The sequence below is a fragment of the Bos taurus genome, chromosome 9, assembly GCF_002263795.3.
Source record: "Bos taurus isolate L1 Dominette 01449 registration number 42190680 breed Hereford chromosome 9, ARS-UCD2.0, whole genome shotgun sequence".
NCBI classification, from domain to species: Eukaryota; Metazoa; Chordata; class Mammalia; order Artiodactyla; family Bovidae; genus Bos; species Bos taurus.
Genome location: NC_037336.1, coordinates 91159569 through 91184427, shown reverse-complemented (window position 1 = coordinate 91184427; position 24859 = coordinate 91159569). Strand labels below are relative to the sequence as shown.

General features: G+C 45.2%; 1 protein-coding gene across 4 annotated transcripts in view; it reads left to right on the top strand.

Annotated features, from left to right (window-relative positions):
- CNKSR3 (CNKSR family member 3) overlaps positions 1 to 24859 on the top strand; it is a 110663-nt gene that overhangs the window by 29758 nt on the left and 56046 nt on the right. Inside the window, exon 1 of one of the 4 annotated variants that reach the window (NM_001192112.3) lies at positions 7295 to 7580. The exons of the other annotated variants lie outside the window; for them this stretch is intronic. Coding sequence (NP_001179041.1) covers positions 7574 to 7580 — 7 coding nt within the window. The 5' untranslated portion in view covers positions 7295 to 7573. Of the gene's footprint in view, positions 1 to 7294; positions 7581 to 24859 lie in introns of those variants that run through there. 4 annotated transcript variants of the gene reach the window in all.

The window sequence follows — 24859 nt, the reverse complement described above, 5'->3', positions numbered from 1 at the left end:
TAGTCCATTTCTACTTGCTTCCAGAACAGGGTTTCAGCAGTGATGAATGTAGACGAGTTCTCTTAAAACCAGATAAATCTGTATCAGGCCCTTTCCCCCTTGAGAACGTGTGTGTTCAGTCGCTCAATCGTGTCTGATTTTTCGACCCCATGGACTGTAGCTCTTGAGGCTCCTCTGTCCATGGAATTTCTCCTCTGTCCAAGAATACTGGAGTGGGCTGCTATTTCCTTCTCTAGGGTATCTTTCCAACCCAGGGATTGAACCCGCATCTCCTGCATCTCCTGCGTCTCCTGCATTGGCAGGTGGATTCTTTACTCCTGAGCCACCAGGAAAGCTGGGAGTATAAAGAAAAGGGTATTTTTTTTCCCTAGGGTTATGGTTCCAGTGGGCATCCCTGGTGGCTCCACGGTAAAGGATCCGCCTGCAGTGCTGGAGTCACAGAAGATGCAGGTTCGATCCCTGGGTCAGGAAGATCCCCTGGAGGAGGGCACAGTAACCCACTGCAGTATTTTTGCCTGGGAAATTCCATGGACAGAGGAGGCTGGAGGGCTACAGTCCATAGAATCACAGAGTCGGACTCAACTGAAGTGATTTAGCACGTACATGTACTACCGTGCTTCCAGCACTCTGATTTTCATGTTTGTTTTTCCCCATTGCTGTCTAATATTGAGGGTTGGCAATAACCATAGGTCATGCAGTCCAAATACATGTTCTTTTGAATAAATAAGTTGTTTCATTTTAAAGCTAAAGAAACTGTGGCCCAGAGAGTCCCATGGCTAAGATGTAACGGCAGGACCTAGACTAGAAAGGGAATTCTCTGGATTCCCAGTTCTGGATGTTTCTGATTATAGTATTTCCACAACCTTACCCTAATTGCCCTCTACCCACAAATCCTATAAAATTGATAACCTTGTAGGTCCCACCTACCAGCAGTGGTGTGGAACGTCACTTGCCCGTCTGTATTGCAGTCAAGGGCAGTGAGCCTGGTTAACCATCTGTGATGCAGACTGAGTGTGGGCTTACGGGGGGTCCAGTGGGGAGGAGCTTTCCGTCTAGCAGGGAGGTGGCAATACTGATTATTATACCATATGGTGCAGTGCATTCAGTGATTTACAGGTGTTTACAGGTCCAGAAGCTGTACAGAGAAGCAGAGAATGCATTGTGTGTGTGTGTGTGTGTGTGTGTGTGTGTGTGCGTGTGTTTAGGAGACAGTTGTTTGTGAAGGTTTTAAAGGATAAAGGGGAGTTTGCCGGCCAGATGGAGGTTGAGGATGGAGTCTTCTAGGTGAAGATTTTGGGGAACTAAATAGCAGTCCATTGGCGGCGCTGGAGGATGAACTGGGGGTGGGACCACGGCCGCCTGCAGACGTCTCTAGGTGGTACTCACATTGTTCACTTCCTCCAGTCGGTTTCAGAATGGAGAGAGATATGGAAAGTTCATCAGTGACTGAGTTTCCTTTTGGGCTAAAGAACGTGAAGTGTCTTTGAATAGGACGGTTGGTGTGCCCGGGAGAGGCGGTGGCGAGTGTGGACTGCCGGGTCCCTGGGGGCTCTGTGGCTCCGGTGTCATCAGGGAAGAAGGTTCAGGAACAGTGCTTGGCTTTGGACTCAGAAAGGCAGCAGGTTGTGTCCAGAGCCTTCCTGCCCTTCCTCCAGGAGGCCGGTGGGTGAAGGTGTGGATTCAGGTTTACACGTTCAGCTTTTGGAACCAGACACCGTTGCCTTTCAGTTTTCATGGCTTTGGAGGAAACAGATAATGGGTGATAGGAAACAGCTGCTCCTAACGTGGCAGCCAGAAATGCAGCCTCATGGAGCAGCGTGGTCATCACGAGAATATTCATGCGAAGTCCTTTCTGATTAAACACTGGGAGCTGTGGAATGTGGCTTGTTTTTGTCTGTTTACCCCCTCCCCCCATTGTCTTTCTGTTGCTTGCAGCTTTTATTTTTATTCATCCAATAACACAGAAATGTTTCCTTGTAAAAAAATTTAAACAAGCTGACTCTCGATAATTAGGGTTTCTCTGGTGGCTCAGATGGTAAAGGATCCACCTGCAATGCAGGAGACCTGGGTTCCATCCCTGGGTTGGGAAGATCCCCTGGAGAAGGGAATGGCTACCCACTCCAGTATTCTTGCCTGGGAAATCCCATGGACAGAGGAGCCTGGCAGGCTACAGTGCAGAGGTTTACAAAGAGTCAGACACGACTGAGAGACTAAGCTCACACACCAGATAATTAAAAAGTATATCTAACTTCCACCTTTGTGCTAAACCCTTTTCCTTTGTCAGAGTTGGGTGTGAGCACCTTCTAGAATCCTTCCTAGACGTTTACATACATGTTTATACAGGTTCATGTATAATTATTTTCATTTATGTAAATGGATTTACATATAGTTTGAATCTGATCCATGTTTTCTTTTTTTTTTTTTTTCACATTTCATACTGTTTTAAAGGTCTGTCACTCTATTTAGATAATCCATTTTAGAAGTAATTTGTTTATACAATCAAACTTAATTAACTTTGTCAGGAACTTGGGAATGGAGGTATAGAGATCTGGGTGTCTTTTAGGAACAGGAGGTTGTGGTGGCTTATATGTTGGTGCCCAACAAGGATTCAGGATGTTTTATGGCAGACGGGCTGGCACCTGGCAAAATATCTTGGGTCAGCCTGACGGGAAAACTGATCTCCTGCTGTGAGAGTTTATTACTGTGACACCAGCTTGGTTTTAAGCACACAGTTGGTCTTTTCTTGCCAGAATCATATTAAAGTGAGAGATGGCTGATACAGTCTTTAAGATCTCTGACTTCATCGAGAGAATGTGGGACTTGACTCTTTCCTCAAAGCGTGCTTCATAATTTTGCAGAGCTTATTTAAGAGAAGTTGACCCAAGGGACAAGGGAACTTTGAATTATAACCCAGCGAACTGGGACCCAGAAATGATGAGAGGGAAACCTTTGGAAGGGGAAATGGGACCAGTCATTGTTATGATACATTCATGGGCTGCTGACATCATGGGAAGCAGTTGATGACCTCTTGCTAAAATTGTTCATTTGAGCTTGCCAAACCCAAACAGACTGTGGGCATTTGTGGCCGTTCCCCAAAGTACAGCAGCAATTGTCCCAGGAGCTGTTGGAATGCTGTCATTATGACCTCTGTGCATGTTGTTTAGACAAAGGGGGAAGATGCCTGCTCGGCTTGACAATTTGCCAGCCACCTGCTGTCATTCTTTTTCTTCAGTGCTTTGAAAGTGACCAGAACATGGTCATCAGGCCTCTTGTAAAAATAACAACATGGGCATGCGTAAAATCACAAAGTCCAAGACGCTGATGCATTACAGAGGACACATGGCAATGGGTGCCTATTTTCCTCATCTGTTTTCTTGACGGCATCAGTCTCTCATATTTCATGTGGCCAGTTGCTGCCTTAAAGGGAACATTCTAGAAGAGAGGTGGACTTTCATGGGACAGTTACTTAGATCTTTTACTGGAATTAGCTATTATCAAATAAGCACTGCAGTGACCTTCACATTTCTTGACCATGTGGGGCCATGTGGTGGCTTTATAAAGAAATCCTAATTTCTAGCTGTAAGGGAACGTGCATAGTTAACTATTTTACTCTGGTTTTCAAGGAAATTGGGGTTGGTGGGAGATAAAGAGGTTAGGAGTGTGGTATTCCGTCGGCTTTGCAGCTCTGTGGTGTCATGTCACAGTGGATGAGAGGAACAGGCTCGTGTGTTGTTCTTTGTCACCCATTGCCTTCCTTTGCTTAATGAAGCATCAGCCAGTTTGATCACATGAAGGACCAATCAGGGAGACAGCTCTGTTTGCCTGGATCCTTCCTGCTCTTGTGATCCTCCCACACTTGAGGGCAGTACTTGCCCGGGGAGGTCACACCACAGGGAGGGAGGGAGAAGGCTGAGCCAGCGTTGGGCGGAATGGAAAACCCTGTGTGGAGTTATCACTCCGGTGCTTCCTGGGGGGATAACCTTACACGTGGAGCCCTTCAGAGCGTGCTTCCTCATGTGCCAGTGGGGCTAATAAGGACTTCCCTGGTGGTCCAGTGGTTAAGAATCCACCGTCCACTGCAGGGGACACAGGTTTGATCCCTGGTCAGGGAGCTAGGATCCCACATGTCTCAGAATGACTAAGCTACTGAGCCTGGGAGCCTCAACCAGAGAGAAGCCCACACACCGCAACTAAGATCTGATGCAGCCAAAATTAAACAAATACGTATATGTTTTTAAATGGGGATAATAAGTCCGTTCTCTTCATCTGCCTCTCCGTTGCTTCCCTGAAACTAGGTTCATCAGTATCGTTTTTCTAGATTCCATGTATATGTGTTCAACATATATTTGTTTTTCTCTTTCTGACTTACTTCTCTCTGTAGTAGAGGCTCTAGGTTCATCCACCTCACTACAGCTGCCTCAGATCAGCTCCTTTTGTGGCTGAGTAGCATTCCATTGTGGGGTTTCCGTGGTGGCTCAGCAGTAAAGAATCTGCTTGCAATGCAGGAGCCGCAGGAGATGCAGTTTCGATCCCTGGGTCGGGAAGATTCCTCTGGAGGAGGGCATGGCAACTCAGTCCAGCATTCTTGCCTGGAGAATCCCATGGACAGAGGAGCCTGGCAGGCTATGGTCCATAGGGTCGCAGAGTTGGACACAACTGAAGCAACTGAGCATGCCTGCCTGCGACGTTGCATGGTATATATGTACCACATCTTCTTTATCCATTCATCTGTCGATGGACATCTTGGTTGCTCTGTGATGACCTGGAGGGGTGGGCTGCGGGAGGGGAGGAGGCTCAAAAGGGAGAGGAGATATATGTATATATTTATAACTGATTATATGTATAATTATGACTGACTGATTTCTAGTATGGCAGAAACCAACACAACATTGTAAAGCAACTTTCCTCCAATTGAAAAAAGAGAGAGAAGAAAGAAGATGGAGATAATAATACATCATAGCGTTCTTCTGAGGATTAATCAGACCCTGGGAGTGAGTGCCCAGCTTATGTTACGAATACAGAAAGATCCAGAAATTGAACTTGTGATTTCTTTCTTTGTCTTTCATACTCCCCTGTCCTTAAATGAGATGGCCCCGGCCCTGGACATTCTGGTGCTTGGTTGTCATTCATCAGGGATAACTCTCTGTGATTTACAGTCAACAAAACGAAAGTTCATTTCTTTAAAAATCACCCTCCTGGAGTTGCAGCCATCCCGCCATCTGTCTCCCTCTGTTGCTCCCCCAGCCTGACCACTGCAGTGCAGTAAACCCCAGGTCTGTTCAAGGGAAGAACTAATTTTAACCACAGTGTGAAGGCATGTGGGGGTGGGGGAACCTACCATATAGAGTTACAGTAAGTTGCAAGCACACAACCTCAAATTATGACTTTGGCACAAATTTTACATTTGTAAGTCTCTTCCAGGTGCTTCCTCCAGACCAAAGACGATAGAATTCCACAGAAAAAAGACACTGGGTTATTTAAAAAGCCATTTTGCAACACGTGAACACGACCATTTCACAAAGCCGTCACAGTTCTGAATTGCACATCTTCCTATTAATCTTTCGCAGGGGGCTCGATTTGTGTGGTGATCACTGTCAGCCCTGGTTTGACTCATGCATTCCTCGCGGCCGCAGTAAGATCTGTGTTTATGTGAAATATGGAAACGATTTCTCCTCCCTCTTTCTTCTGTGCTTGAGTTGGGATACAGCCGCTGAGTTGTTTTCCATTGTTATTTTTAAAGGGTCTTCAGTTTCAGAATTCCAGTCTGGGCTTGAGCGGGACAGCTGGCAGTGTGGCTTAGGCTGGTCTTCGTGCGATCTGGCCTTGGATCCGGCATCCTTACCCCAAAACAGGAGGCCCTCCTTTCTAAAACTCTGATGTGTCCAACCCTGAAAACAAAGTGGAAGCTAAAATAGTGGTAGAGAAATCTGCACTGATGGAAGAAGTTTTTTTACCCTAAAATCTGTCTTTTTTATCAAGCCCCATATGTCTTGTGTCTTGGTCTCTGCTGTTTTTTTTTTTTTTTTTTTGCCTTCTCCTTCAACTGCTTGGGTACCATGAGGATGGGGAAGGTATAGCCTGAGTTGTTACAGGTCCAGAGTTTAGTTGTACAAAGAGAAAAAACCAGAAAAAGAGTGTGTTTTGATCCTCCTGAAAAAGAAAGTTTTGTGATAAGGAAGGATTCCAGGCTATGAAAGAAAGGATTAGCTGCTCTCATTGGGTCCAACGCCACATTCTCGTCGCGTCGTTAGCAATCCTTGTAAAGTGTCTTGGCACATAGGGGCGCGTCCTTCACAGCAGACTGTTTTTCCAACTGCAGATTTATAACTGCTTCATGTGCCATGACGCATGGCGAGGTGTCAAGATCATTTTATGGGAGGAAAACCCCCCAAAGACTGTTAAAGCATGCAGCTTTCAGGGGAAAAAATAAGTCAGTTTTACAAAGACAGTTTTAAATAAAAGGGTATTGGTGGATTTATGCTTTGCTCACGGGCAGACCTTTTCAAAGATGACAGTCTTAAAGGAGGACATACATTTCATTCATTCATTCACTGAGTCCCTAAGGTACTGCTGTCTCCAAGGGCCAGGTGCTGGCAGTGTATGGATGAGTGTCATTTTGGCCTTTAAGTGGTGGTGGTGGCAGTTTCATTGCTAAGTTTGCATCTGACTCTTGTAACCCCATGGACTATAGCCTGCCTGGCTCCTCTGTCCGTGGGATTCTCCAGGCAAGAATACTGGAGCGGGTTGCCATTCCCTTCTCCAGGGGATATTCCCCATCCAGGGATTGAACCCGCACCTCCTGAGTTGCAGGTGGATTCTTTACCATCTGAGCCATCAGAGAAGCCCCTTTTACTCAGGAGTCAGAGGCATGAGTCAGAATACCTCGTCCAGATGGCAGGAAGTTAGGAGTGATGAACTCTACTGGGGTGGGAGGTGGTGGGTGGCTGGTGTCCAGAGACGACCTCATAAAGGAAGGGAAGCTTCAGGTGAATCTCAGAAGATGGGGAAGAATTTGCCAGATCACATAGGAGTGTGGGAGGCATTGCAGGCAGAAGGAGAGCAAATGTGAAGGCATGAACGTAGGAAGCAGCAGGATGTGTTAGGAGAAGGAACTCCAGCTCTGGGAGGCCTGAGCTGCCTGATGCGGGAGGCAGCAGGCAGGGGAGGGGCCTGGTCAGGAAGCCTGAGGGCTTACTTCCAAAGGCCTTTGTAGGTCACAGGGTCTTGCTGTTGCCTTCTGGACTTTGCTCCCCTCACGTGAGAGGCCTTCTCTGATTAGTACCTATCTGATTTCCTTTCCCTGCCTTCATCCCAGCTCTTACCCGCTGACCTCTCATAGGCTGGTGTGTTTGTTGCCTGTGCCCCATTGTTCAAATGGAGACCCCAGGAGAGCAGGGGCTTCCTCCTGTGTGGATGGATGGCTGTCCCCAGTGCCGACACCAGTGATGTTACAGAGTTTGAACTTCATCCTCTGAGTGCTGGAGAACCACTGAAGATGCTGACCAGGAGTGGGGTGGGGTCACACAAGTGACCGGGGTGTTGGGAAGAGCAGTGTGAATGTCACGTCCAGCTGATGACAGGTGAGGAAGGAAGCTCCTTGATGCATACGGAGGGCAAGGGAAGGAAGCCGTGATCCTGCTCCTCGGCTGCCTTGGATGGGGCCCAGCTTTTGCTGCCCTGGTTAATTATCAGTTGGTGGTGCTAGTGGTAAAGAACTCGCCTGCCAGTGCAGGAAGCTTAAGAGACGTGGGTTCGATCCCTGAGTCGGGATCTCCTGAAGGAGGAAATGGCAACCCACTCCAGTATTCTTGCCTGGAGAACCCATGGATAGAGGAGCCTGGCAGGCTACAGTCCCTAGGGTCACAAAGAGTTGGACGCAACTGAAGTGACTTAACACCCACAGTATTGATCTCATTCTATAGCAGATGTTTTGAAACTTTAATAAATGTTACAGAGAAGCTCCAAGAATTTTCTTTTTCCTCCTTTACAACCCAGTAGCTGCCTGAACATTCCAATAGATGTCCTGATGTCATAATATGATAATGATAATCACTTTAATCACACTAATATGATAATAATCACAGTAGTATGGTAATCACTTTCTTTCTTTATTGATACTTCACTGAAGCATCTTTCTTTGAAATGCATGAATGCTTTGATGTGAAATGAATTCTTTATGTAAAAATAGGTTTGAGGGCTTCCCTGGTGGTCCAGTGACTAAGACTGCAGGCTCCCAATGCAGGGGGCCTGGGTTCGATCCCTGGTCAGGGAACTGGATCATACATGCCACAACTAAGACCCTGGGGCAGCCAAATAAATAAATAAAAATAAAAATAGGTTGATGTCATAATATGGTGATCATTTATTTCATTTATTTATACTTCCATGATACATTTGAGAAATCTTAATGAATTATCTTTCTTTGAAATGCCTTGAATGCTTTAATATGAAATGGATTCTTTATGTAAAGATAGGTTTAGTAGTTTCAAGACAGCTGACCTCATAGCTATTTGTGTCTTGCAGTTAGATTGTCTGGAAAGTTAAAAAACAAGAGAGAGGACATTCTGCAGTTCTTCTGAGAGCATTAATATGATGTATCATCCTGTTGACTGGACTTGAGGAAGGAGTGAACAGTTCCCCATATATAACTTTTCTTGGTAACATAACTTCATCACTTTAAGATCTGGATGTTTATTTTTTTCTTCAACTTTGGATGAAAATTTTCCTAAAATTACTTACTTTCTTGTGTTCATAAGCAGAGTGTATTCAGCATTCCTTTCTTGGGAAAGAAGGAATTTTTGCACCATGATTGAGGCACATGGTTATTGTAATGATAATTGATTGGCTGAATATTCACTGGAAGGACTGATGCTGGAGCTGAAGCTCCAATCCTTTGGCCACCTGAGGTGAAGAACTGACTCATTGGAAAAGACCCTGCTGCTGGGAAAGATTGAAGGCAGGAGGAGAAGGGAGCTACAGAGGATGAGATGGTTGGATGGCATCACTGACCCAATGGACATGAACTTGGGCAAACTCTGGGACATAGTGAGGGACAGAAAGGCCTGGCATACCGCAGTCCATGGGGTTGCAGAGTCAGACATGACTTAGTGACTGAACAACAACAACATATTGGCCACTTGTGAGTCCTGACAAATGACTCCAGAATGCCAGGTTTTCAGAGTTACCATCCTTGTTTTTTAGGTAGTGGGTGCTCCCAGCAGCATACCCACGTGTGCCTTTCTTGAATTAATTCAACCTTCCTCTTGAAGCCTGGGAGACAAGATAGCTCATTTGCTTTGTAAAATGAGAGTAAATAGGCTGTGTGTGGGGCTCCATCTCAGAAGACCTGGATAGGTCAAGTGAGTGGATTTTATTGCACAGACTTTCTCATATCCTTAAAAAAATATAGCTGTGATATACACTAAATCCTCGTTGCTTATCTATTTTATTTTATTCATTTATTTTTATTTTTTTGGCCATGCCACAAGGCGTGTGGAATCTTCGTTCCCCGACCAGGGATTGAACCTGTACCCACTGCTTTGAAAACACAGAATTTTAACCACTGGACAGCCAGGGAAGTCCTGACTTTATCATAGCTTTAACATTTCAAAGAAAGAGGACTCATTTTTTATTTTTCAAGTTTTCCTAACAAATAATCTATATCTGAAAAAAAAAAGATTATAATATTATCTCTTCCACTGTATCGACACTGGGTTTGCAAAGGGAAAGAAAAATGCCCAAGCCTCTTACAGTGTTTGTCCAGAGAACCCATTGCTTCCTTTAGGTTGAAGGTGTGTGAGATGAGGTCACTGAAGTGTTTCTGTACTAAAGGTTGTCATCATCTCTGATGACTTTCTGGGCATCTACCATACATAAGGCACTGCGAACAACACAACACAGGAAGTGCCTTCTTCCTAGAGATTTAAACCCTAGTTTGGAAGAGCAAGTAGTGGAGAATAAACAACTGCAGCTCTTGGACGTTGAAAGGGGACGCAGCAGTGTGGTGTACCCCTAGAAAGACCAGGGCTGAACAGGAGACGTGTCTCCAGAAGCTTGACAAGACAACTCAGATGGAGCCAAGGGGAAGGAAGAGCCCCGAATAAGGCTCGGCAGCCAATCGGCCATGTCCATCAACAGGGTGGTGCATAGTGACCAGGTCAGCATACCTAATTAAAGCTTGTCTGCATGTGCCTGGAGGGTGGCGTTAACAGCGAGGGCCACGGGAGTCAGAGGGAGGTGATCATGTCCACGTTGCACGGGGAGTGGTTCGTGAAACCTGCATGGAGTGGGAGGGTTTTTTTTGTTTTACTTTTTACTTTATATGGAAGTATAGAAAACTCCAGGAGATAGTGAAAGACAGGGAGGCCTGACATGCTGCAGTCTATGGGATAACAAAGAGTCCGACTTAGCGACTGAACAATGACATTGCTGATTACAACCTTGTGATAATTTGAGGTGGTCAGCGAAGGTACACATATACCTGTGTCCATTCTCCCAGGAGGGTTACTGCTGGATCTTGATGATTTGAGTGCTGTTGCTGAATCACAGGAGTGGGAGGGCTGGCCCAGAGGAGGAGAGGGCTAGGATGGGGAGGGGAGGGGTGTCGAAAGGCCAGGTGTGTGTCATGACTCTGTTCTGCTCAAGAAGAAGGCTTCTCTCTTTGAGCCTCCCAGTGGAAAGACAATGGGTTCTGGAGTTGGATGAACTGGTCCCAAGACCAGTTCTACAACTCTCCAGCTGCGTCCCCTTCAGCAGCTTTCTTCATCCCTGTAATATCAGCTTCCTTGTAAGAGGAAGGGAGATAATAAGATTGGTCTGTGGACTCTTCAGAAGAGTATGAGCCTTATATTTGACCGTGCACCACAGAAGCACAGTATGTGCTTAGTCATTATTCGTTTCCTTGGGCTAGCCCTTCCTCGGGGCCCTGCGCTGCGGCTTCCTGATGCCCACAGGCTGTGCCCACTTGCTGACTCCCTTGTAGGTGCAGTCAACTCAGTCGGTGCGGGACAAAATGCATTACGTTGTCTTCTAAACGTCTCCTCTCTCATATCAGGTCTTTCCCATTTGCCCTTTTCTGTGGTGGGATTTTTTTTCTTTTTTTAATCTGCTTGTTCAGTCACTCAGTCGTAGTCAACTCTTTGTGACCCCAAGGACGGTAGCACGCCAGGCTTCCCTGTCTTTCACAATCTCCCAGAGTTTGTTCAAGCTCATGTCCATTGAGTCGGTGATGCCAGCCAACCATCTTGTCCTCTGTCACCCCCTTCTCCTTAGAGTTTGAGTTCTTACAAGTTAACCCAGCTCAAACCCTTGGTGTCATCTTTGGTTAATTTTTGCCTTTCATGTGACATTTCTTCTTCTTTTAAAAAAATATTTATTTATTTGGCTCTATTGGGTCCTAGTGGCAGCTTGTGAACTTTTTAAATTGCAGCATGTGGGATCTAGGCCCCCCACCTCGGGGTAGAACCCAGGCCCCCTGCCTTGGGAGCATGGAGTCTTAGCCACTGGACCACCAGGTAAGCCTCCTCATATGACATCTATAGCGAAGCTAATGTCTTTCTCTTGTGATGTTACTGTCTCCATCTGTGCTGGGCTCACATCGGGTCACGAATGGATTTCTCAGAAGCTTTCTGACTTTGGTCAGTCTGTCCAGTTTGCATCCTTTAGATTTCACTGAACACCTCCGTCCTTCCACAGTCCTTTGGTGTAGCCATACCTTTTCCATCTAATTTTGCTTTTCATTAGCTCTTAGAGTAATAATAGCTCACATTGATTTATGCTGCTTGTGAACCAGGTATGTATTAAGGACTTAGACCATTTTCTTTATTTCAGCCCTCAACTTTGCACAACTTAGTCCGTGTTTGAACCCAGGCAACTTGGCTCCAGACCCTACACTTTTAAGACCTGCCTTAAAACCTGCCTTAAGACCTTCACTGTCTTCCTTCCAAATAAACTCCTAGGGAGCAGGATCCATGCGATTCATCTCTGGTCACTATGCTCCATGCCGTGTCCTGACAAACAGTAGACACCGCTGAAGGCACTCACTGCATGACTTCCTCCTCCCTCCTCTGGGCCCTAGTTCACACCGTTCTCTCCCAGTATCATGGTAGGAAGTTCAGGAAGGGGTTAGTGCTCTGACATGAACTCGTACAACCAGATTCAGCTCTCAGACATTGTACCCACTGTCTCACCTTGGTCAGGCCACTTCTCTGAAACCACAGTTGTACTCCATAAAAGGGGAATAATAGTAATGCCACTGCATAAAGCTGATATGAAGAACCAGTGAAATAACGTGTGCCAGATGCTTTAGTTCTGTGCCTGGCATATGGAAAAGGGTCTGTACCTATTAGCTCTTATAAGCAGTTGTATTAAGTGCCCTCCTCTGCCTCTTTCAGCTCATTTTCGTCTGTTCTTTCAGGCCTTTTCCAACTTGCACTGGGCTTCGCAGGTGGCGCAGTGGTCAAGAATCCGCCTGCCAGTGCAGGAGGTGCAGAAGATGTGGGTTCCGTCCTGGGATCGGGAAGATCCCCTGGAGGAGATAGCAGCTCACTCCAGTATTCTTGCCTGGAAAATCCCATGGACAGAAGAGTCTGGTGGGCTGCAGTCTCTGGGGTCTCAAAGAGTCAGACACGACTGAGCGACTGAGCACACACACAGTTTGCATCATCTACCTGGCACTTACGTAACTTCTTCAGCTCACAGAGAACCAGACACTTGCTTCTTTTTGACCATTTATTAGCTGTGTGACTGAGCAAGTTACTACATTTTACAAGTCTCAGTTGTCTCATGTGATAAAAAGGATTTTTTTGTATATTAAAGAAAGTATGTGACACATTGTAAACGTTCTGTAAATTTTAGTTTTTGTGCCTTTTTTCCCCTCCCTGGTCGCCAGTTCCTCCACCACTGACCAACAGGTCCCCATAAAGGCTCATTGATAGACTCCAGTCCTAATTTCATTGTTTGGAAGTTACGTGAAAGAAAGAGAGGCTTCTATTGTATGGAAAGAACTGGATTGCAGTCCAGTAGCAGGAAATGCTAGGAAGTTGAAGAACATCTGTCCTGAGCCCTTTGGTCTTTTTGAAACACAGTTTTGATGGTCATTGTAAACGTTGTTGTTGTTCAGTCACTAAGTCGTGTCCAGCTCTTTGCGACCCCATGGACTACAGCCCACCCAGGCTTCCCTGTCAGTCAGTATCTCCCAGAGTTTGCTCAAATTCATGTCCATTGAGTCAGTGATGCCATCTAACCATCTCATCCTCTGCCACCCTCTTATCCTGGAAGCCTTCAGTCTTTCCCAGCATCAGTGTCTTTTCTAGTAAGTCAACTCTTCGCATCAGTTGGCCAAAGTATTGGAGCTTCAGCTTCAGCATCAGTCCTTCTAATGAATATTCAGGACTTATTTCCTTTAGGATTGACTGGTTGGATCTCCTTGCAGTCCAAGGGATCCTTAAGAGTCTTCACCAGCACCACAGTTCAAAAGTATGAATTCTTTGGTGCTCAGCTTTCTTTATAGTCCAACTCTCATATCCATACATGACTAATGGAAAAACCATAGCTTTGACTTTACGTGCCTTTGTCGGCAAAGTGATGTTTCTGGTTTTTAATACACTGTCAAGGTTTGTCCTGACTTTCCTTCCAAGGAGCAAGTGTCTTAATTTCATGATTGCATTCACCGTCTGCAGTGATTTGGGAGCCGAAGAAAATAAAATCTATCACTGCTTCTGCTTTTCCCCCTTATGTTTGTAAACATAGGCAAGCCTTATACTGTATAGCAAAATTTTGACATTGTTTGAACTCATTCATTCAACAAATAATCCTCGAACACCTCCTTTGTGCCAAGAACTGGCTGAACCGTGGCGGGAATAATGATGTACAAAACCAACCTGCTTCCTGTCCTCCTGGAGCTCATCCTGCTGGGGAGACAGACACCAGCATGCAAATATTAAATGATAAAGCGAGATGTGTCACGAGGGGCAAGTGAAGGTGCTGGGAGATGCGTGCTAAGGGGATTCAGTATTGAGGGCCAAGAAAATATTCCCGCTGGAAGAGATGTTTCAACTGAGATCTGAGGGGTGAATCGGAGTACCCAAAGAGGCAGAGGAAACCTTCAGATGGACTGCTTCTTCGTTTCCTCTTAAAGTAAGATGCAATTTAGTGTTCTGGGAAGCTTGGATGATGACGGATGATAATTAGTGTTCAAACCTGGAGGTGCCTGGATATGCTGTCATTGACTGTTTTTATCTCACTTGTGCGTAAATAGTGCATGTGTCGGGCTGGGAGAGGGAGGTTGAGTGTACCTGAGTGCAATCAGGCGTGTGTTTTCATTGCACTCGGGGCCAGCGCCGTCAGTCAGGCTCTTCCAGGCACTTTGTCACATTACTGGTCGCGCTGTCTGGACTTGTCTGCCCAGGGGCAGATGCTCTTTAGTTCTAATTCGCATTACGTCTGTTTGCTCGGAAAGTTGTTTTTGTTGGAACTTGGAGGGCCAGGTGCTTGCAGCTGGAGTATGGGCCAACTTATTGGAAATTTGAACGAAGTTCGTTAACACAGAGAAGGGACACCCCTCAACCAAGTGTAACAGGCTACCGAAATATGACAGCTGTTAGGGAGCAGTCTTTTAACACCCCTCCAATCTAATCATCGTGATGGGACTCATTTCCTGACCTCTTTCAGGAGAGGTATTTCCTGAAAAGTTGCAGTAGACTTTTCCAAAGTGAGGAGCTCATGATAGTCTTAGAGATGATTTTAGAGTCTGACAGGTCAAGGGAACTGTCTTTGTAGCTAGCCTTTCTTCAACACCCGTTCCTTGCAAGTTCTCTTTTAACATGAAGAAGCAAGCCCTCGGAGATTAATAGCTAGCTAACTTTGCTTTTTGTTTTCCTTATAATGTTTATGATACTTTCTGCTTGTGGCAAGTGATACTAGTTTATAGTAGTGATTTACAGACTTTTTAAAAAATGAAGTGAAAAGTGAACTGACTTTTAAAAAATGAAGTATGAAATAGTAGAAATGGCACCCAGGGTTGACAAAATCATTAAGGTGGTTCTTGAATGACTGAAGTTAGGAAACATTGCCTTGGTATCATCTGGGCTTTTTCCTGCTATCTGGCATTTGTATTCTGTGTTGGAGGACTTATTAATAATTTGGATGTTAAAATCTGATAACACAATAAAATATTACACCACACTGACTAGTTTGACTCTAAAACAAGATGGATAATACTAAGTGTTGGTGAAGATATGGAGAAACTAAAACCCTCATAAATTCAGTGTAAGAATGAAAAATGGTGCAATTCCTTTGGGACATATTTTGGCAATTTCTCAAAAAGTTAAAATATAGAGTCATGGTATGACTCAATAATTCCACTCCTAGGTATATACTCAAGAGGTTTGAAAGCATATGCTCAGGTAGACACCTGTGCATGAATGCTCACGACAGCCTTATTCATTATGGCCAAAAAGTAGAAACAACCCATTTGTCCATCAACTGCTGAATCAATTAAAGATAATATACAGTATATCCATACCATGGGTTATTATTCAACCATAAAAAGGAATGAAGTATTGATGCATGCTGCAACATGCATGAACCTTGGAAACGTGCTAAGTGAAATAAGCCAGACACAGAAGGCTACATCTTGTAGGGTTCTATTTATAAGAACTGTCCAGAAAAGGCACATCCATAGAGTCAGAGTATAGATTAGTGACTGCAGGATTTGGGTAGAGGGAGGGTGGAGAGTGGTTGCCAGTGTGTGTGGGATTTTTTTTTGGGGTGATGGAAATGTTCTCAAATTAGATGGTGGTCACACAACCTTTTGAATAGACTAAATATCACTGAATTTTACACTTTTAAAATTTTTAATTAAAATATGATTAATTCAGAAGATGAGAAAAGTTCTCTCTTGCCAGATTAACTCATTTACAGATGTATTCTCATGAACCTTTTCATTGGGGCCACTACAAATATTCACTCAAGATGTCTTTCATAACAATGATAGAATAATTCATAATTTGCAAAGTACTCTCAAGCTCAGTACTTTTTGTTGTATTAGTTCAAAGCTAACTGAAGTCTAAAAGTTAAATAGTTGGCCCTGGACACATGGCAGAGTCAAGCTGGATTTTAAGCCGGTTTGTCTGACTCTATGCCTGCTGTGTTTTGTCTCTCTGTTCTTTCCTCATGTTTTGTTTGGAGCGTGTGGATCCATGCATTCTTCATTCATTTGACAGTTACTGAGTGCCTCGTAGGAGCAAAAATGTTCTCGGAGGTGGAGTCATGCAGGTGATAAGATAGATAAGGACTCCAACTCCTAGGCTTTAGATGGTTTAGAGGGAGGAGACTGACGGGAGGCCATTAGCTAGTAAAGCAGGCACTTTCAGAGTGATGTCTTCAGAAGAAAATAAGATGGTAAGATAGAAGTGACTGGGACACGTCTCTGGACTTTTAAAGATTAGGTGGTCAGGGAGGACCTCTCTGAGAAGTGACATCAAGTTGAGATCAGAAGGACCTGAGAAAGTCAGCTGGGTAAAGATCTGGCAGAAGACTATAGAACATGCGGTGTAGTGCAGACCCTCAGCATTCCTGTGCTCTTCTAGGAAGCAGATTCTGAGCCACTGTTCTGAGACAGACCACTGTTCTGGTCTTCTGGCTATATCTATACTGCCAGATATACTGTGTGTATATCTATACTGCGAAAAAGTAGAAAGTGATAGAAGTATACACCTATATACAAACTCGTAAAGAGTCTCACACAGCTGAAGTGACTGAGCACGCACACATATGTGTGTGTATGTGTGTATATCTCTCTATATGATGTCACTTACGTGTGTGTATCTACATGTGTATCTATAGATATACACACATGGTATGCTATATAGTCTTTTCCAATGAGTCAGCTCTTCGCATGAGGTGGCCAAAGTACTGGAGCTTCAGCCCCAGCATCATTCCTTCCAAAGAAATCCCAGGGCTGATCTCCTTCAGAATGGACTGGTTGGATCTCCTTGCAGTCCAAGGGACTCTCAAGAGTCTTCTCCAACACCACAGTTCAAAAGCATCAAGACTCTGATGCTGGGAGGGATTGGGGGCAAGAGGAGAAGGGGACGACAGAGGATGAGATGGCTGGATGGCATCACTGACTCGATGGACGTGAGTCTCAGTGGACTCCGGGAGTTGGTAATGGACAGGGAGGCCTGGTGTGCTGCGATTCATGGGGTCGCAAAGAGTTGGACACGACTGAGTGACTGATCTGATCTGATCTGATGCTATATAGTATCAATGAATAAATAATAAACAATTATAAAAATCAATTTCAAATTAAATATGTTTTCAATAGAAAGATAATCTGGAGGTGTGATTTTCCCATCAGGCATAAGCCTTTTATGAAATCACTTGAAGCGGTTCCCTCTTAGGAATCTGACCAATGGATTTTGCTTGGGTGACTGAACAGTTGTCATGATGAGTGTGGAAGAAGGTGATGTCTCCAGTTGCTGGCCCTCATCAGGACCACCTGTTGACCATATATTTCATGAGACTACACCCCCCCCCAAAACCCCTGCACGCTGAAGGCATTTGCAAACCCTCTATACATCAGTGCTAGTGAATGTGCTATGCTGTGCTTAGTCGCTCAACTGTGTCCAACTCTTTGCAACCCCATGAACTGTGGCCTTCCCGGCTCCTCTGTCCATAGGGATTCTCCAAGCAAGAATACTGGAGTAGGTTGCCATGCCCTCCTCCAGGGGATCTTCCCAACCCAGAGATTGAACCCAGGTCTCCCTCATTTCAGGGAGATTCTTTACCATCTGAGCCACCAGGGAAGCCCCAGGCAGCAAATAGTTGATGCTAAATGAATAGATCACAGTTGGCTCAGATAGAATGAACTCATTGTTCTGAGGAAAATGTCACTCGTTCAGGACTTACGAGCAGAAAGCTTGTGTTTTGTTGGTGTGTATGTGTGATAGTCACTCAGTAGTAGCCAACTCTGTGATCTCAGCACATGAGGTGCCTCTGTTCACGAAATTCTCCAGGCAAGAGTACTGGAGTGGGGTGCCATTCCCTTCTCCAGGGTATCTTCCCGACGCAGGTATCAAACCTGGGTCTCTTATATTGCAGGCAGATTCTTTACCATCTGAGCCACCAGGGAAGCCCGTGTTTTGTTGGTAGTACCGTGCTTTTCTAAAATAAGAAACAGGCTGATGAAAGGATAGAGGTGATTGGAGTCAAATACTGTGAGCTTCCGAGCAGTGGGTAGTGGTGGTGCGGTGGGATTTGGGGAGGATGAGGTAGGAGGTCCCCTGAAAAGGATTTCAGTAGCCATTGTTGTCTTTAAGGTCTGGTATCCATGATGAATGTCAAGGCTTTTTGGGGGCTCTCAGTGGAAACAGAGTAGCCATCGAATCTGCAGTTCCTCTTTCTCAAAGCCTCAGCTCTCTCTTTACTTTCCAGGACCGTACGTCCCCAAGAGTGTGTGTGTGTGTGTGTGTGTGTGTGTGTGTGTGCGCGCGCTTAGTTTCCCAGTCGTGTCTGACTCTTTGCGACCCCATGGACTGTAGCCTGCCAGGCACATTTGTCCATGGGGATTCTCCAGGCAAGAATACTGAATACTGGCTTGGGTTGCCATGCCTTCCTCCAGGAGATCTTCCCAACCCAGGGATCGAATCCAGGTCTCCCACATTGCAGGCGGAGTCTTTACTGTCTGAGCCACCAGGAAAGCCCAAGTCCCCTATATATGCACCTTCAAGTTGCAAACTGTCAAAGATGTGAACGTGCGTTTGCAAGTTCAATCATGTAAGTCAGGTCACGTGTCTGTCACATACGTACATCCTCGGCAAGTGGTTGTGCTTTTGTGTACTTTATTGTACAGTAAACAATGGCAGCGATGACTGGATAGAGTGCAGGGCTACCCAGACATCACCTGATCGTGTTTTCCAGGGGGCAGATAGAATTGAATCCAGGAAGGAACCAGAACTGTGCCATCAATGTCAGGCACGAGTGAGATGCAACTTGCTCTCCGTCGCTGATGATCTTTCAGCTCTAACATCTCCCACCTCCTGTCTGTCCTCCAGGCAGTAACTCTTCTTGTCTGTTCACTCGATGCCAGCCCCTGTATGCCAGCTGTTGTGCTGGACTGTAAGATTAAAAATGTCTTCTTTATTTTTTTCTGGTTGTTTGTTCTTTCTGTATTATTTAGGTGAAAATTATTATAAACCTGGTACAGTGCAGTACTGTATAGATAGGATTGTGTTAAGTTGGATTCCTTGGCTAACTCTGTTGGGCTTACAAATGTGCTCTTGGAGTGGCCCGCGTTTGTATGGAGGGAACTCACTGAGCCTGCCTGCTTGCCTCCCTGTCCTGCTTTTCTCTTTGAGTTAACTCTTGTTCATGGAGCAGCACCCCTACATTTTCTTGGTGTTGTAAGAAAATACAAGTGCAAGACAACAGCTCAGGACACCTTTCTCCCTCTTCCTCTTCTTCCCCACTAGGGTTTCTTCCTGGGAGTTCTCCAGTCTTGCCCTGAGAGCAGAGCCTGGGTCCCAGACTGCGGTAGAGCTCTCCACTTTTGTGCTGTTCCCCAGTTTTTGCACCATCCTTGCTCGTGCTTGCCCGTGCTTCTGGAGGGCAGGTGCTTCTCTTTGTTTCTGATTCTGTGGTAGATGCAAGTCCATACAGGAGTCCAGCGAACTGAGCTGTTCTCTGCTTAGAAAGTGCAACATACACAGGCTCCCCCCTCTCCCCATCCCTGTGGTTTACTTGGCTGATTTTTTAAATTGGAGTATAGTCAATTTACAGCGTTATGTTAGTTTCAGGTGTGCAGAGAAGTGATTCGGTTATACATATATAAATAAACTTCTGTTCTTTTTCAAACTCTTTTCCATTATTGGTTACTACAAGACACTGAATATATCCCCATGCTATGCAGTAGGCCCTTGCTGTTTATCTGTTTTATACGTACTTGTGTGTATCTGTTAATCCTCAACTAATTTACCCTCCCCACCCGCCTTTCCCCTTTGCTGCTGCTGCTAAGTCGCTTCAGTCGTGTCCAACTCTGTGCGACCCCACAGACAGACATAGACTCATGGACATAAAAATCAAATTTACAGTGTCCCCCTTAGTAACCGTAAATTTGATTTTTATGTCCATGAGTCTATTTCTGTTTTGTAAATCAATTCATTTGTATCAGTTTTTTTTTAATTTTATTTTATTTTTAAACTTTACAATATTGTATTAGTTTTGCCAAATATCGAAATGAATCCGCCACAGGTATACCTGTGTTCCCCATCCTGAACCCTCCTCCCTCTTCCCTCCCTCTACCCTCCCTCTGGGTCGTCCCAGTGCACCAGCCCCAAGCATCCAGTATCGTGCATCGAACCTGGACTGGCGACTCGTTTCATACATGATATTATACATGTTTCAATGCTATTCTCCCAAATCTCCCCACCCTCTCCCTCTCCCACAGAGTCCATAAGACTGATCTATACATCAGTGTCTCTTTTGCTGTCTCGTACACAGGGTTATTGTTACCATCTTTCTAAATTCCATATATATGCGTTAGTATACTGTATTGGTGTTTTTCTTTCTGGCTTACTTCACTCTGTATTCCAGTTTCATCCATCTCATTAGAACTGATTCAAATGTATTCTTTTTAATGGCTGAGTAATACTCCATCGTGTATATGTACCACAGCTTTCTGATCCATTCATCTGCTGATGGGCATCTAGGTTGCTTCCATGTCCTGGCTATAATAAACAGTGCTGCGATGAACTTTGGGGTACACGTGTCTCTTTCCCTTCTGGTTTCCTCAGTGTGTATGCCCAGCATTGGGATTGCTGGATCATAAGGCAGTTCTATTTCCAGTTTTTTAAGGAATCTCCACACTCTTCTCCATAGTGGCTGTACTAGTTTGCATTCCCACCAACAGTGTAAGAGGCTTCCCTTTTTTCCACACCCTCTCCAGCATTTATTGCTTGTAGACTTATGGATCGCAGCCATTCTGACTGGCGTGAAATGGTACCTCATAGTGGTTTTGCTTTGCATTTCTCTGATAATGAGTGATGTTGAGCATCTTTTCATGTGTTTGTTAGCCATCTGTATGTCTTCTTTGGAGAAATGTATCCGTTTTTTAAAAAAATTATTTTTAATTGGAGAATAATTGCTTTACCATATTGTGTTGGCTTCTGCCGTACAACAGTGTGAATTAGCCATAAGTGTATGTATGTCCCCCTCTCTTGAACCTTCCCCCCAACCCCCACCCATCCCACTGCTCTAGGTTGTCACGGTGGAATCTAGAAAAGTGGTGCTGATGAACCTCCTTGCAGGGCAGGAATAGAGATGGAGACATAGCGGACTTTGGACACAGCAGGGGAAGGAGAGAGTAGCACCGAAACACACACATTATCACATGTAAAATAAATGGCTAACGGCAGGTTGCTGTACAGCACAGGGGGCTCAACCCAGTGCTCTGTATCACTTTTTTAGAGTCCACATGTAAGTGATATCATATGATATTTGTGTTGCTCTGTCTGACTTACTTCATAGTATGACAGTCTCTACATCCATCCATGTTGCTGCAAATGGCATTATTTTGTTCTTTTTTATGGCTGAGTAATATTCCATTGTATATGTATACCATATTTCCTTACCCATTCCTCTGTTAATGGACATTTAGGTTATTTCTATGTCTTGGCTGTTGTAAACAGTGCTGCTATGAACACTGGGGTGCATACCTTTTTTTTTTCTCTGTCGCCCTTAGGATATACAATTAAGTGTTGCCCTGTACTGACAGCTGCTTCTCATTTTCCCCTTCTCTTTCTTTCTCTTTGTTTTTGTTGTATTTACTCTCTTTGCCTTTGTCTTTTTCTGGGATGCTAATGGCATGCAGAAAACTTGAAGTATACTGCCTGATCTTCCCTATTTTTATTTGATCTCAGAAAGAGATAGCTTGCCTTTCTTAAGTTCAAGGTTTTGAAAAGTTATCTGAGAAATATAGGTGTTCTGAGTTTGGTGAATCCTACAGATATTTAATTCTTTAAAGGCAGTCATTTTTATTGGTGTATTGCTACCCTCTTATGGTCATCACTGGCCTAAAAGGCTGGTTTCCAGAGTCACTTTAAAAAATGGGAGAGCTAGAAAAGACTTAAAATTTCTTAGGATAAAAGTACAAATTTGTCTCACTTGTGTCTTAGAGTGTTGTTAGGAAATGAGACATCAACAGAGTGGGCATGGCTGGCCCGGCTTCATGAGTGGGGAGTAGATCCAGGGAGGTGGGTTACACTGAGTCCTGAATGAGTCCTCACTGAGCCAGCACAGGGCCAGTCCTTAAATTATATACAAAACAAAGGCAAGGAGTATACACTTTACAATTCCGCCTTCATTCTGGTCCTTATGATCTTGTGAAAGTGAAAGTTGCTCAGTTGTGTCCGACTCTTTGTGACCTCATGGACTATACATACAGTCCATGGAATTCTCTAGGCAAGAATACTGGAGTGGGTTGCCATTCCCTTCTCCAGGGGATCATCCTGACCCAGGAATCGAACTGGGGTTTCCTGCATTGCAGGTGGATTCTTTACCAACTGAGCTATCAGGGAAGCCCATATGATCTTATAAGGTATTACAAAGTACTCTTTTCCCCATGTTAGTTACTGTGTATTAATAGTGCTAACTGCCTGTCCTTTGGATGGGAGCTGTAGTCATATACGGATGTGAGAGTTGGACTATAAAGAAAGCTGAGCGCAGAAGAATTGATGCTTTTGAACTGTGGTGTTGGAGAAGACTCTTGAGAGTCCCTTGGACAGCAAGGAGATCCAACCAGTCCATCCTAAAGGAGATCAGTCCTGAATGTTCTTTGGAAGGACTGATGTTGAAGCTGCAACTCCAATACTTTGGCCACCTGATGTGAAGAGCTGACTCCTTTGAAAAGACCCTGATGCTAGGAAAGATTGAGGGCAGGAGGAGAAGGGGACGACAGAGGATGAGATGGCTGGATGGCATCACCGACTCAATGGACATGAGTTTGAGTGAACTCCAGGAGTTGGTGATGGACAGGGAGGCCTGGGGTGCTGCGGTCCATGGGGTCACAAAGAGTTGGACATGACTGAGTGATCGAACTGACTGACTGGACTGGCTTTGGTATTTGAGCCCTTGCCCTTTCTTTTAACAGGGGGTTGGATGATGGTGGTGTTTTACTAATTTGAGGATGGGAAGAAGGAGCTGGTGACCTAAGATCCATGGGACTCCATGTAGTTTAGCCTGCCAGGCTCCTCTGTCCATGGGATTCTCCAGGCAAGAATACTGGAATGGGTTGCCATTACCTTCTCCAGGGGCTCTTCCTGACCCAGGGATCAAACCTGGGTCCCCTGTAGGCAGATTCCTCACTGTCTGAGCCACCAGGAAAGCCCCAAGATTACAGAATTGTATGGGGATTCTCTGGCAGTTCAGTGGTTAGAACTCGGTGAGTACATGGCTGTGGGCTTGGGTTCGATCCCAGGTTGGGGAACTGAGATCCTGTAAGCCATGCCCTGAGGACAAAAACAAAAGACTAGAGACTTGTAGGAATGTGGTGCTTTTCTGACACAGGGCCAGCTTCTCAGCCCCTGCCTTTGCACGCTGAGGGATGGACAACACAGTCTGCTGGAGGTCGCCCAGCTCCTGAGACCTGGAGTCACAGGCCTGCATGCTCTTCACTCCGCACAACACAAAAGTGACTTTGCAGGCTGACGACTATGAGATCAGTGCCACTCAGTAGCACAGGACGTGGGACGTTTCATGTTTTACCAGAGAGTAGTGAAAATTGGGATTTTTCTGGAGGATGAGGAGAAAGTGTCACTTTAATCCTTCAGGAAACCAGAGTGGACATTTTCTCAAGCCACGATTATGGAAAACTTGTGGGGATTTTGTGTGAAAGAACCCAGAAGATTCTTCCCCTGCTACATCACAGCTGCAAGGGCTAGGACCTTCTGTATGGGTTTTCCCATCAGGAATATCAGGAATGTCCACAGCTCTGGTCTGAGGGGGTTCCAGAAAGAAAGATGAGGAGGTGAGAGCCAGACGGCATCCCTCAGAGGAGGATGGCAGATGGAGGGAGGTGGGCTCCTACAGCCTTCACCATTCACCCCTTCGGAGTTGGGGTCTTCAACCTCAGCCAGGATTTCTTTTCTGTTTTCTATTTTATCCAGCCAGTATCTGAGGTGGTCCATCAACAGAAGCATGCACGGGCCTCATGTTTTAGAGAGAGAGGCAAATGCAGACTAATGAACAAAGAGGTGCTCACAGGCTCGCTAAGTCCTAGGAAGGAAGCAGACAGGACATTCAGTGATGAACAATGGTGATGTTCAGTGGAGACCTTCCTGGGGTCTCCCTGTAATGTGATATCTGAGCTGAGATGAGGGGTGAGGAGGAATCCGCATTCCAGGTTCAAGGAGTATCATGGGGACAGGTGTTGAGGTAGAAAGGACCAAATATCCTCCATGTCGAGCATGGTGGTCTGAGGAGGATAATGCAGGACATGAAGTTGGAGAGGTGGGCAGGACCCAGACAGACCAGTCTGAACTTTGCTGGTTGCAGATTTTACCCCAGGTGCCATGGGAGCCAGCAGGACTTGGAGCAAGGGAGTAACGTTTAAACTGTGTGTTGAGAAGGTTTTAGTGAGCGTTGAGAATGTTAGTCTACGTGAAAGGTGTCAAGCACCAAGAATCATATATGACCCGATTTATGTGCAATATCTAGACTCCATTATAGCCAGAGAGACAGAAAGTAGGTTCATTTGGCCTACTGGTGGGGGTGGGGTGGTGAAATGGGCAGTAAATACTTTAAGGGTCCAGAGATTTTTTTTTTGGGGGGGTAGGATTGAAAATGTAAATTTGGTTGTGGTTAT